Consider the following 15,323-nt stretch of genomic DNA (forward strand, 5'->3'; position numbering starts at 1 on the left):
CAAGTTACCGACTGGGCATCTTGGGAAAATGACTGTCGTTTTTGGCGTGGCGCGTTCTCAAGGGAGATAAATGCCTGTCACAAGAGTTGATTCTTAACGAACATTGTTTTGTTGTTGTTGTTGTTGCTGTTGTCGTCCGGTCTTCTATAGCGAGTAAGAAATTCAGGCATGCCCCTCAAACGGTGCAAGGTTTTGGACGCAAAGGAGGCGCAGCCTGCTCCGAAGGAACCTCCACCGACTAGTACGCTCACCAAATACCTTGAGATGACGGAAAAACCGGCTACCGAGAAACCTCCCGCCTACCCCGCGCCACCCGTCGTGTACCGGAACCGGACGTCGTTGTTTGGTATCCTGTACCGGGCCTTACCGGATGCCGTGGGAGTAGCGGGAATGAAGTATGCCTTTAATCCCACGGAAATTAAAGTTCGACGGTGAGTACTGCAGAGACACTGACCATACCAGAAACAGTTTGAAATGTACTTCATTTGGATTTATATTGAGTAACTACATCATTTAAGCTATCTATGATGAACGTTTGTTCACTAAAAAGAAGAAGAAGGAAAAAAAAAACCAACAACAACCAGCATCTGGATTATGTGTTATAAGATTTCTCAAGGACCAATTATGACGTCATTATCTGTATTGATATGATTTAGACCAAGGCAAATTATGCATATCCTATCCTGACGGCTTATTTCTCTCAATTTTGATTTGATTTGATTTGATTTTACTCATTTGTTCCTGCATCATATCATTGTACATGCAGATACATATACACATGTCTATATGTGACCGTGCACCTCAAAACGAACATAAAGTCGCACATTCTGATGTTGCGTGAGGACTAAAAATAAGTGAAATGGGTCAACCTAGCCGAACTTGACTTTTTCATATTTTCTGAAAGAGCGGGTCTTCCTTTACATTATGCTAAAATATGGTATCATAAAACGGGCAGGAAAGTGTGTTTTTTAGCAGTTTATCTCGAACATTTTAGGTAGAATAGTGTGATTAGGTGTGTCTTTAGAATCCCTTTTTCATTTCTGAAAAACCTTGTCCACACTCTTCACTTTCAACTCTAATAACTTTTGAAAGGATAGTGCTAATGCTTTGAAAGTTGACATCAATTATGGACAGAATGTGTTAATGAGGCACGCTTAATTCCAGTTTAATCTGGTAATCCCTTCATTGTTGCTACTCTGGTGGTTTACTTCCTGTTTTTTGTCCCATTCATCGCACAGCCAGCACGGTTTGGTAAAGATTAAGCGCTTGAATAGACACTGTACTTCAGAGCCTCTTTTCTCAGTTCACACTTTTCCTGAGTTTGTGCTTTCTTTCCAATATTTAGATAGGTTAGGAGAGTCCATTTGATTTGAGTTATACATCATTTTAAAGCTTAAAGTGTGCTCTTTCAGAATATGGTCTTAACTTAAAATTCATGTCTGGCGACTTTTTGTTTGTTTTGAGGTGCAGGGTCACATATACATTGTTGGTGCCATAATAACAAAATACGTTTCTTCATTGCCTTTACAATTTTATACAGCAATACAGTTTCTTCATTGCCTTTACATTGTACACCAAAACATATCAGTGATGCAATGAATAATACCGCCGTCGTACATAATACGTAACATATAGGTTGTTTGATTGTTTTATGTAACTTAATGATGAAATCACTATCTTGATCCTATGATTGTCACAGTCATGTGATCTGAAAGGAGACCATTTTCCTTTTTCTCATGTACCTGGTACATAACGAAATCAAAATAATTATGATAGAAATAATCAGGCTGATTTCCAACATTTAGAGTAACGAATGTATCCTGAAATTCGAGCCATCTAATCAGGGTTGTTCTCCTCATCCGAAGTGACATTTTAAGAGTAACGATCTGTATCAGTTGTCTTTAAGATGGATTTATCAGAGAACGTCGTGCACTCATTACGGGACATCTCACCTTTTAAGAAAACACATCACAAGCCTTGCATTACAAACTATTACGTTTAGGTTGAAAAGAGGTGTTTATTTTTTTCTTCTATGTAATAAGCATCAGTGTTTTATGAATTTCATCAATTTTAAAGCCATATTCTATTCTACTAAGTCTTACGCTTGTATACAATATGCACAATATGCACCATTTCTCCGATGGAGCTGTTTTGATCCCTAGATGAAATTTTTAGTGAACATTTCTACTGATTGTCTGAAAAAAACTCCAAAATTACAGCAGAATCATGAATCTTTGAACAAAACTGAATACCTGCAGAGTAGAGTAATAATCATTTTGAATGCTAACCCTGCTACAAAGAACACAGTGTCCCGCAATGTGAAACACAATGTGAAACACAATGTGAACACATTGTGGACACAGTGTGAAAACATTGTGGACACAGTGTGAAATCTCTTCACACTGTTAAATTCGGGCGTTCTAACTGTGAAACACAATGTGAATCACCAATTCACAGTGAAACAAAACATTACTATTTGAATACCCTGTGAAAAAACCGCACCACAGTGTGAAATAATCTGCTCACTGTTGAATTTGAGCGTTTTCACATAGCATGTGAACACAGTGTGAACACACTGTGAGACACTGTGTTCTTTCCAGCAGGGAATATATCACAATATACCGTCAGTCAGGCAAATCTTGTGATTGTCGAAAAGTCGCCATTCCGTTGCAGACATCACTTATGCAGAAGTTCATTCATGCGGGTAAATTCAGACTGTTTCTAACTTTAATCAGTCCTGTCACCTGTCACCACCAAAGCCTGATAAATTCCCTGAATATAAATTGATATCGATTAAATTAACCGGATTTTAATTAAAATCATTTTTTTAATGATACATATTTTCCCTCCTTGGTTAAAGACAAGGAAAAACAACAACAGTCTGACCACCAGATAACGAGGCTTTGAGAAAACTGCAGAAACAGTATAACTTGCAGAAAATAAGCAACCGAATTTAGAGTAATGGTCGATATTTGGAACAGTGTGATGACATATTTCTGTATACATCCATCAGCTACCATCATCATTGTTACGCCTGGAAATTCGGACAGGATTTCAAACGTCCATTTTAACTTTTTCGAAGGCTTCCTCAGTTTTAATACCTGCTAATCTATTAAGGTGAAAAGTGACGCTGGGGAGGAGTTACATTTTCAGTAACTATGGTGATCTAATCAAAAGATCAATATATTCTAGCTTGTTATGATTTAATTATCGTTTACTGAAAAAATACACAACACAATCAGAGATTTGTACAGACGTTCAATGGTGATAACACTATGTGATTTTGTTGACAACGATATCTATTCTTGTTCCTAAATACAGTTGATACAGAATTGAAAAATGTGACTGACTAGAGTATAGGGCTAATATTTACCTCAAGATATCACTGAATGTCAGAATATCTCTCCAGTAATAACAATTGATACTTTGAATACGAGAATAGTTCCGGACGATTTTCTTTATAATGTGTATCAAATTTCAAATTCCTCGGTCTTATTGTAAGCGATGAGCCCTCTACTAATTCATATATTGATTCCATTTGCAAAATTGTTTCCATTATGAAACATAGCCGTAATTGATACATTATAATTTCAAAACCCTGAAAATCATAAGCTATGTTGTACTCGTCCTTATTGCCTTCTCCAAATTATGGAAGTATAGCATGGGGCCATATTCACCACACTCCATATTCTTGGTAGAGTGCTGTTGTTGAAGAAGAAAAGTCTCTCGGTCTCATTTGTAACTTTCATATATGTTCACATACAAACATAATTGTTTGCTTGTAATAAGCTAAGGTGGTCCACAACTTGAAATTTGAGCATGTTGAAAGCGCAGAATCTTAGAATAATGCAGAATTGTATGTTGCATGTTGTATGTTGTATTTCGCAACTTATCTCTCTTTTTGCTGCTTACATTCAATGTTCTCTCTCATGCTTTGAACAGAAATATCAAAGTACCAGGCAGTTTAATGTTTTTATGTTTTGCACATGTTTTTCACATGCTTGAGTACATTTTATTTTGAGCTTGTTGCAAATTCTTGCGGATGTTGCATAGCAAGTTGCTTGCTTTTGAGGATATTGCACAAGAATTTGAGCATGTTGCAGCGACATGCTGAAACCCCTCGTGGACCACCCTGAATATAAGCTATTTAAAAACACAGTGATTTGTTTTTATTCAATTCCTGAAAAATAATCACAACAAGCACTTTTGACACAAAAATAATCACAACGAAGCTAATCTGAGTGTTCATTTCATATATAGCCGACACAGAGCCATCGAAAACACTGAGAAATTCGAGACTGGTAATCACTGAGTAATCACATTCTACGAAAGCTGTAGAAAAAGCTTTGAAGGTGATGGTTTTGAACAAAGAGATCCTCATTCGTTATCATAACTTATCACGACTTGCTGTCCAATTAAATCCACCAAAGAAACAAGGGAGCAATACACATAGATAATGATTGCTGCTTTTTGGGAAAGGATGTTTGACATTGTGGATCCATTCAAATGGACCGAATCACTTTCCTCTGATAACAAAGAGGATAATGTGTTCCATGGCCACCCTCTTGAAAAATTAATAGCTAAAACTTACATGCTCATTAAGAACATTTTCTTTCATTGCAGTCTGAGAGTATGAAGGATACTGTTGACTATAGAACGCGTAATACTTTATTTAAGCCCACCGGAAGATCAGCCCGTGCGACCTTTTGCGAGGTTTTGTGACTCATCAGGGTCGTATCTTTTGTCTCTGTATCAGAGTGTTTTGGCTGTTCCTCGTTCTTGGAGCTTTGTGTGTGATGGCCTATCAGCTGGTGGAGAGGAGCATCCACTTCGCAGCCAATCCTCAGCGAATCACAGTCTCCATCAAGTATGACGATCAGAAGCACTTCCCCTCGGTCGCCATTTGTAACTACAATGCCTTCAGGTAATATCTCTATCTCTACCAATGACGGAACTCCTTTGCCCTCGTGTGCTCATTACTTACGTGTTTGCCTGCTTGTTGGAACATGCTATAAAGGACGAGTCTAAATGAATTATTAATCTACTTTATATTTCTTCATCATTTATTGATTCAATTCATCGGGAATTTTTGTTAGGGTCTGAGAAGAGTCTGATTAGGTTCTGAATAACGTAAATGAGCTGTTGTGAGTGTCCCAGATTTGTATTGTATGTTTGTTTGTGTGTGTGTGTGTGTTAGTTTGTGTGGTGTGTACTTTTCAAAGGGCGCTTCACCAGTGATTTTCTTGCTTGTTTATTTTTATACGGTCATCTCATATGACCGAAAACCACGAGTCATATATATCCCACGAGTTCGACATTTAAAAAGGCCCATTTGTCATACATATACAGGTTACGAGTCATAAAGCCCATGAGTCCAACAGTATGGAAACAATTAAGAACCACGGGTTCCACCCTAGACAAAAAGGCCAATGGGTTCTGCACTAGGCAAGGCTCACGAGTCCGACGTTTCAAGTAGGTAAAAGAGGGCCATAAGACTAACATTACATCACGAGGTTTAATGTGTTGGCCTCGTGTTTTTTTTTTTTTTTTTCGTTTTGCTTATAAGTGTCGAAAGAGTGGGACTTGTTTGCCGAGTGTTTGGACTCGTGAGCTCTATGACTCATGGGCTGTATGAATCGTGGGCTACGTGACTTGTGGGCTGTGTGACTTCTGGACAGTATGGCTTATGGGTGTCGAACTCGTTACGTGCACCCGTTTTTTGTTTTTTGTTTTATTACCGATTTTGTCAATATAAATAGTTTGTCTGCCTTTCTGAAGGCCTGGACTCTGAGTGGCTTAGTTTTCATAGTTTTCTATTGCACGGATATGTGTGCTTCGTTTGAATGTCGATCTCTATTTGTCTCCTGCATCACATTAATGACATACCGACATATTCACTGAGCGATCACGGCTATATTTCCTCTACCAATTTGCGAAATGGAAGTATGCATTATGTAGAAATGAAATCAAACATGGCAACTATATACGTTTTTTGCTGTTTGCTTTTTTTTTTTTTGCATACATCTGTATAGGCCAACTTAAAGTAGGTTACTCCTTTTGTGTATTTTGTGTGTTTTTTCTCGTTCGTTTGTATTGATTATTTGTATCTTTTAAGTTGCATTCTCTTCATTGCATGATTTATATGTTGTATTTTTGGGACATATTATGTTATCATTTCACGAATTCACGGCCATGCGGAAAAACAGCTTATAGCTGATAGCAAGCTTTTCATCGTGGTTAAATAAAATAAACTCATACCTTGGACCTTTACTTCCTGCCTTGTTTCACACTTAACATAATATGATTGTATATAAACATTTATGGTAGCACAATTATTGGTTTAACCACCAGGAGAAAAGTACAATTTGATGATTTACTGCGTGATCTTATATTCTGGCACAGTCAAGGTCTTGTTGCGTGGTCCCACATACAGAATTTGAAGTAAGTACTATGTATAACTCCGGTGTGTCTGCTGTGACGTAGCCGTTTCCCTCAAAGTGACAGCTTTAGCCTCCCCCCCCCCCCTGCAAAAAATAACGGTGTTACAAGCTATGATTCCATGGCCCTCTGGCGCCCAAGCTAACAAATGCTGCAAACCCAACGTGCATCCGTTGTATTTCTTTCTCTTTTGTTTTTGGCAGTACAGCTCAATCAATACATACTTTCGACATTTAGATGCTTGTAGCGTCACCAACATGAATAAACCAATACAAAGAACGAAATTTTCTTCGGAGTAGATTTAGATTCTGACGTGGTGAAAGCAGTTTATCTATGCGTAATTTTCAGTGTGGGTCTTTAATTTGATTATTGGCAAAACGAGGCTTACAAATCACAACCAATTCATGTTTTCATCAAGCAACATTTTTATTTTGTGACATTACACCCATGAACATAGATTTCTGGTTCCAATTAAGGGAAAACCCCATAAGCACGAAATTTAAAGTAAGAGAAAACGAATTGAATGTCATCATTTATGACTACAAAATTCAGGATGAGATTGTACCGAGCTGCTCTTGGAAGATCATTAACATCAATTACTATTTTAACGACCAGTTTCTAACACTTTTGTTATAAGCATGGTCATTTGATGGTAGGTATTTATGTTTGAGCTGTTTCCACAGTGATATTCTCAGATAGCAATTATTCAGATTGCGTGGCAATCTTCCATACAGCGCTTTTTCAGTGGAAGCGTGCTTTCATTCCATTTTGAAAGTTTGTCCTAGTGATTGAAGGCGAACATGCAAGTACATCAGAGAAGCAGGACGTGTTTGACATGTTTGACAAATCTCTCCTATTCCTAACATCTCCCTCAACAAGTAAATACTTCAATGTGTGTGCGTAGTTTGTTTTCCCCAAAAAAGATTTTCCTCAAATACAGCATGCCAGTCTCCTTGAATGTAAATTTGAAATGATGTCAATGGATTTCGTTAGGAATTTTGCATCTGACAACGAACTGCAATGTAAAATGATTGTGGGGCGCATTTTATCTTAACGTGTCATTGTGGCCATACTGCACCTTTCATGTTTTGCTTTGTTTTGTTTTGTTTTGTTTTTTGTTTTCGTAATAATGTGCGGAGCCTTCTTTTGTAATCAGTATACTGTTATGCCCTTAATGTCTTCACACATTATATCAGTCTCATCATGTGTATAGTCCCTCCCCCCATAGTCATTGCCATCGCATGTTTTCCCATCTGGTATCACTTTTTCCTTTGTTTTTGCGACCATAAAATGTTGTGTGATATGGGAAATATACCTATAATATTAGACACCCAATGTATACACATGAACTATTTTGCTGACGCGTTCCCATAATCATAATGATTTGCAGCAATACACCTTTACCTAAACGCCATTTATTTGACATTTTAACTTAATAACTTTTTGCCTGTGATCCCCTATTACTTGTCGTGAGCGTATGAAATCGTAAAACCTAATCCTACTGGTATTTCATTTTTCACGTTATAACTGAAGGGTGAACGCATGGATGTATAATACCTATTTGTGTTTGTTTTCTGTTAAGGCAATACACACCAGGAAAATATGATGGAACGAGGGAGGTTGAGCGTAATTATCAGCATAGAGTGATTTCATTTCCTTATATACTTGAAAGACGGCCAACAAGATGCAGTTATCACTACAAAATAATTCCTTTTTGCTCCCGCAATAAAAGCTTGCATATTAAAGAATGGTGTAGGTTTAAAAAAGAGCAGATTGGTTTGTGGATTTAGAAAAACAAAAAACAAAAAACAAACAAACAAACAAACAAACAAACAAACAAACAAACAAACAAACAGAAGTGATAGTTCTCTGGCTACGTGATATTCCCATTGATTGTAACCAAATTTAATAGTCACGCAATACATGCATGACAATCTCATCGTGATAAAGGCGAATTTTTTTTTCCCTTGAGAGAGTTACAGTCATTATCTTGATTTTATTGATTGCAACTATCGAATTCAGATAGATAGAAAACAATTCCAAAGAACTATGAAGGACATAGGGATACTGTCACGCAAAAAGCAATCCCAATTGACAACCAGATATAAAAGTCTACATAGGGTCTAAAAACAGACTCTAACACGCGATTGAATTGAACTATTGAATCACTCATGGCGAACGCGCAGCAAGATTAGATTAATTTCGAAAGGGAATTCAGGTTCGTTTTTTTAAAGTTCTACGAATGAATAAGAGATAATCGGATCTCGAGTTGATGGTTTCTCTCGTCAAACTTGTCAATCAAAATGATAAGCAGAGACTAGAGTCGTATATGCAATCTTTTCGCTACGAGCTAAGAGGATTTGAAGAGAGCGCTCATTCTGGTTGACAATCGACATGCTCAAATCAGAATGAATTACATTTTGCGTACAAGTTCTCATTCGCAGTGAAGAATCCATGCTACTTTGGAACAATGTTGATTACTCCTTTCACATAATTGTAATTAAATCCTAATAATCACGTCATTACGAGATAGATGGATAGTAGACAGTTATTCGCAACGATTTGTATACCAGGAGAATGATTTTTTTTTTTTTTTTTGGGGGGGGGGTGGTATTAGAGGAAAACACCTAAGATTCCCCTTTTTAACGAAATGATTAGTTTTAGCTATACTTGGAGATACCATAATCATGATAATGCGTGTTGTTCAATGGCCAACATCTGAATTGCGACAAAGATGGACTAACCATTGCAAGTGTGTTTTCATTTGCTTTTTTTTGGACTGTCCAAATGGTCATGGTAGTGATGCAAGTGAGGCACTGACCATTATTTTACCCAAAAGCAATTGTAATGATGAGCGACACAACTGCGACACCATTACTGACCCCCTCCCCCGCAATGATCTAAAGTGGTCTTTTGTTATGCGTGTCGGTGTATTACGGAAAAGTGGCAAATTGTCATTTCTCTCTGATTAAATGCAGCTGGCGTATTTTTGTTACACATCGCTATTAACTGCAGATATAATGTTTCAGTGTATTCAATCAGAGATGTTTTTTAATAACTTATTTTTGTAATTATTCCTATTCAGTTTCTTCTCTGCGTTATCATCCATGGTGATATCACTCGAGGTCACTCCCCCGAGCTCTGGCTTCCTTTCAAATAATAATGATTATTATGTATTTGCTGAAATCACCAGTGCTTGACTCTTCCAGTAATGAATCGAAATCTTATTTGTTATGTTGTATATACCGTATGTCCCAAAAAAATTACAACGGGGCCCTACGCAATGATGTCTTTAAAAATATTGCATCAATCTAAATACAAATTCAGGGTATGAAACTATAACTCATTGCCCACATCTTACAGAAAACCCCATTCGATTTACTTCAGTGGTCAAAGAGAAATGAGGAATTTTGTAGAGGATGTCGGGAATCTCTTTTGTCCAAGTTCTGTCTATTGTTCACACACAAAATCATCGAAGTGCTAAACTTGGAAGAATCAGACTCATGACATGCTTTACTACAATCCCCATTTCTCTGTGACCGCTTAACCAAATCGAATGGGGATTCCAGCAAAATAGAGCTAAGATGTTATATTTTAAGACCCTGAAGTAGCATTGAAAAAAAAAACCAATCATATTGGATGTTATCAATGCGAAAATCTGATTGTAATTTTTGTGGGACATACTGCAGTATGTCCCTCAAAAATTACAATCAAATTTTCGAATTGATAACATCCAAAATGATCGACCTGTCTGAGTGCTACTTCGGGATCTTAAAATAGAACATCTTAGCTCTATTTTGCAGAAAACCTCATTCAATTTGGTTAAGCGGTCACAGAGAAATTTAGATTGTTGTAAAGCATGTCATGAGTCTAATTTTTCCAATTTCAGCAATTCAATGCTCTAGTGCGTGAATATAAGACAGAACTTGGACAAAAGAGATGCCCGACATCCTCTACAAAATTCCTAATTTCTCTTTGACCACTGAAGCAAATCGAATGGGGTTTTCTGTAAGATGTGGGCAATGAGTTATAGTTTCATACCCTGGATTTGTATTTAGATTGATTCACTATTATTAAAGATATCATTGCGGGGGGTCCCGTTGTAATTTTTTTTGGATATACTGTACAATATCTATTTTCTGTTTTGATGTTCCTCTAATATGCTTTACCCACTGAAGACAGCTTAGTATGCTGAATGGATTTTCCACTTTTAAAATAAATAAATGAAATAATTTATTACTAACACCAATAATTACAAGTAACGTTTGGGTAATGTGCACATCTTTGCGAGGAAACTGAAAAAAGAAAACCCGATGAAATCACAGGCAACCTATAATTATGAGCAATGAGTTTGGGCGATATTTTTAATTTTGTTCAAATCTAGAGAGTGGGTAGCTCTCATTTTTTTTGGCACAAATGCAGTTACAATTTCTTCTTTTGACATAATCTAAAGATTAACAAAGACGTGGGGGATTCATCATCAGTGTCAATGAAAATGTAAATTGAAAGATTCCTATAAAAATCTGAATTTTGAATCATATCATAGAGCCATATATTTCATGTACAATCCTCACGTATCACGAATATTGAATTACATGCAAACACATTCATTTTTGTGTGTGTGTTGATTGCTCGAAACAAATTGTATTCCTTTATATCTATCAATTTTCTTCAGAGCAAGTTTAGTGGAAGGGACTCCATTTGGGGATTTCCTGCGGGCCTATGCATACGAGGGTGAAAACATCAACTGGACAGAGTACCGGTCAACGCTGGAGGCCATCAACATGACAGACGCTTACATGACCATGGGCCATTCGGTTAACTCTTCCATCGTATCGTACGTTTGTCGATTTGTGGTATTAAAGGCATAATTTACCATTTGCAGATGAAACAAAAACCCAGCATTAGTGCTTTAAGACAGTTCTAAAATGTGAGTTAGGGATATAAACAACCACTGTAAAAATCTGAATCCGGATAAGTGATGTTAAGTATTGTTACATAAAAAAAATGTAAACAATAGTTTGATAGTAAGTATAATGAAAATGTCTCCAGACTAAGCCGTCTACTGTTATGGTTTATTGAGAAAAATACTGATATCTCCTTATATTTTAGGCTTTATTGCGAAAATTTCATATGTATAGTAGGATGTTTTGTAATACAGCAGACCTACACATACTGTAATATCTTGAAAATTTTTAAATTTTTCCAAAGGCAAGCAGGACCTTAAACCCGAGTACCCTTTTCAAGACTATATTGACCTAAAATTTTGTAATACGGGAGCTCACAAAGGGATTGTTTTGCGGGGCCAATCTCTGCAAAAGTCGTAATATGGCTGTGATGAGCGGCAGAGCTGAGATCTTTTCGGCGATCATAACCTACTACCTGTCCATAAGAGCCAGGCGATTCATTATGAATCATACGAACATTCATCAATTCACAAAGGGGACCGGCGGGTGTTATTATTCTCCGATAATACTATTGCATTCGGTCATTGCTCCATAAACGTAGGCCGCTGATAAGCTTTGTTTTTCTGTCCTAGTTCTCACCAAAAATCGAACACACTTCTGCACTCCGTGCCACCGAATCATAAAACATATGTTTCGTGTCTTGCTGACGATTGTTCTGTGCCCCGAAGCGCCTCTGGCAATATATAGGCTAAAAACGAATAAATACATCCTGCCACAAATGTACCGGGAAAGAGGAGTCATTAAAATGTTTTCATTCCTTCGTGTGCATCGTTACTTACTGCTTAGGGGTCTTTCTTGGTTCACCTGAGCGCTAGTAATGCTCAGACGATGTTTTGCACTAAAACGGTGAATGGCATCATAATATGCTTGTTGTGTGGCCTTTTCTAAATCGGACAGTGTTTGATTTAATCCTATGCCACTCACGCATACCTGCTTTTGCGTGCATTTCACGGTTGCTAACAAATAATCTATTCTTTCTTAATTAGCATAAACGCAATTGAAACAGAGAATTATTCAAAGGGAAAAAGAATGTGTTGAAACTGTCACGCCAGAAAAAAAAAAAAAGAGACGTACGTCGGATACTTAACCTTCGCTCCCATGGTTTGAGTACTGGGTGGTAGATGGGCCCTTGAACTGTCCAAACTGGCATTTTTTTTTTCGATTTGCATGTCAGCTTGTTATTCTGCTTTCTTTGGCCTATCATTATTTTCAACAACTCCCCTCAAGGTTGAATAAATGATGACGTTGTTCATCTTCGTACCATGCACGGACTGCTATTTTTGATCCCTGGGGGCCTTGTTTCGTTATGGCAAACTATCGATGATAGACCATTTATGAACATTTCTATGTCATGTATGTATGCGATGATACTGTAATTGATTGCCACTATCAGGTAAATGATGTAGAAGCAGGGTTATCACTCGTGTGTTTACTTCCCCCCCCCAAAAAAAAACAAACAAAACAAAACAAAACAAAAACAAAAAAACAAAAAACAAAAAACAAACAAAACAAAACCCACAACGCTGAGTGTGCTTCAGATTTGACCTTTGACACCAAGTTAAATTTCTTGCTGCTTTATAGACATCTACTTCTGCGGCAAGATAAACATTGTCGTCAAAATTAAGGACTATGGGTGACTGATATGACAACACATTGAAAAAGCTACTGTTCTCTCCCTTTAAGATCAGCTTGCCTTGCTTGTGTAACAAGATCTACTGATAGAACCCATCGGCCACCCTTTCTCATGTTATTCTAATGAAAGTGGTCTCACCGATTTGAGTAATAACATTATTTGCTGCTCACGCGGGTGATGTCCGTTATTCAGAAGGTGCATTAATCGGAAAATGAAAACAAGGATCGATATTTCGAAGGCTTACTATTCTGAAACACAGATGTCTTATGTGTAGATGTTTATTAATCCGAAAATGAAAGAGGCTTAATTGATCCGAAGATTTGTGGTGTCATACCGTCAGTCGTTATTTTGAAGATTCGTTAATACGAAACGGGATGAAGGTGTGTACAAACGAACCTTCGGAATTACGAACCTCAAGTTCTCTTTCGGAATAAAGTACCTTCGGAATAACGAACCTTCAGAAGAGCGAACTCCATATCATTGTTTCTCTCTCGCTCGCCCTCACATTTTTGAATAGAAACGTAGAGTGTAAAATAAACTGTGGGTGATCAAAGTTGTTCGTTGTAATTCACAGATCCCCCCCCCCCAAAAAAAAAACAACAACAGAAAACAACACCACTGAATAGTTCACAGGTCTTAAAGATTTTCTGTTTCAATCTCCTATTTCGTAGGATTTGGCGTCATTTAGGATTCTGACGTCCCCGAGATTCAAATGACACTAAACAAGTCTGTTAAGCGCTGTAAAAGCAAACTACATTTCATGTGGTCAGAATTTGAGGATATATATATAGGAGGTGGGAATATTTTCAAGATCTTTGGCTGGATCTAACAGGTTAGGCGCGCTTCTCGTTTGCAGGTGAAGCCAAGAGGACCGATGTAGTTGCCATGAAAGGGGTTTTGTAAAAAAAAAAAAAAAAAAAAAAAAAAAAATATATATATATATATATATGTGATAATAACCTAAAATGGCAATAGATCTAAAAAACGCTTTATCCTGGCGAGGAAAGCGCATGATTTAAGAAACAAGACACCAAACAGGTTAGTCATATATATATATATATATATATATATATATATATATATATATATATCTCAAATTACCCCGCAGAACTATTTCTACCCTTCTGATAACAGCAGCATCGCTTTATTGACACCCTGGTGGATCGGGTCTCGAAGCAATTATACGTTCGTCTATTGCGTTCACGCAGACGTGGATACATTAGCTCACAATATTTTGAGTAAAGAGCTACCAGTCACACCCAGAAGCATGCTTATCAATCAACCTCCCTATTCCTAAGTGGACTTCGTGATAGTTTGCGAGAGTCAAGGTCAAATGCAACTGCTGAAAGAAAATAGTTTCATATGCTTCGTGCAATCCACACATTTTGGGGTAGTGACATGGGAAATCGATTGAATTATGAATGAACTGAATCTTTCATCTCGATCAAACTCAAGAAAATCACATAGAAATGAAATTTCAAGCTTAAGTTATTCTTGATTATGAACACCCAAAGAATGTGTGGCCATGAAAGAATCTACCCTTGTTCATGTATCCTAGCTGTTCTTGTCTTGGATTTGTATCTGCTGAAATAGATTCAATTCAATTCAATTAGTTTATTTTAACTCTTCTTTTTGCAACAAAACATAACACAAAATAAACCAGGAATTCCATCATAAACACAAACATTCGCCTTTGCAAAAGATAACTGAGACCGAAAAATATATGAACGTATACTGGCAAAAAATACAAATGCTTCAGTTGAGAAAAAAAATGAGGTCCACTAAAAGGCAAGCTTGTATATTGTGTAACACTAAAAAAAAAAGAAAAAAAAACCTTTATGAATTACTTATTTCCAAACATTTATAAATATGACATACATTGCACGATTGAATTCATTTATTCTTCTTTTTAACAAGTGTCTATTTCAAGGGTTATAATTGAATTTGGGTTATGATAGAAAAGATCCATCAACTAAAAATAAGTTTTATATTGATTTACGTTCTTTCTCTCTTGCTACATTTGTTTGAAAGTAAACATGAACGAAAACATTCTGCTACTTTCCAAAATCCGGTGTTAAATAGTGAACACCGAGCTGGTGTTAAATTTTTGGTGCTCATTTATGGTGTTAGATTAACACCTCCGGGTGTAATTTCCAAATTTTAAACTGTTTTTTGAAGAGTTTCTTGGTAACTGCACTTCTTATTGATTTTTAATATAAACAAGACGATCAAGAATTTTACATTAAAATACTAGATTTTTAAAAAAATGTGAAAATAAATGTACA

General features: G+C 36.8%; 1 protein-coding gene across 1 annotated transcript in view; it reads left to right on the forward strand.

Annotated features, from left to right (window-relative positions):
• Positions 1-168: 168 nt before the first annotated feature.
• The window catches only part of LOC139716830 (acid-sensing ion channel 1-like), a 33,511-nt gene continuing 18,356 nt past the window's right edge, over positions 169-15,323 (forward strand). The window contains exons 1-4 of the mRNA XM_071628363.1: positions 169-431; positions 4,757-4,924; positions 5,350-5,472; positions 11,114-11,275. Of these exons, the coding sequence (XP_071484464.1) occupies positions 169-431; positions 4,757-4,924; positions 5,350-5,472; positions 11,114-11,275 (716 nt within the window). The remainder of the gene's footprint in view (positions 432-4,756; positions 4,925-5,349; positions 5,473-11,113; positions 11,276-15,323) is intronic.

Source organism: Diadema antillarum, unplaced genomic scaffold, assembly GCF_040938485.1.
Source record: "Diadema antillarum isolate AM-2024a unplaced genomic scaffold, OU_Dant_1.0 scf00000070, whole genome shotgun sequence".
Classification (NCBI taxonomy): domain Eukaryota; kingdom Metazoa; phylum Echinodermata; class Echinoidea; order Diadematoida; family Diadematidae; genus Diadema; species Diadema antillarum.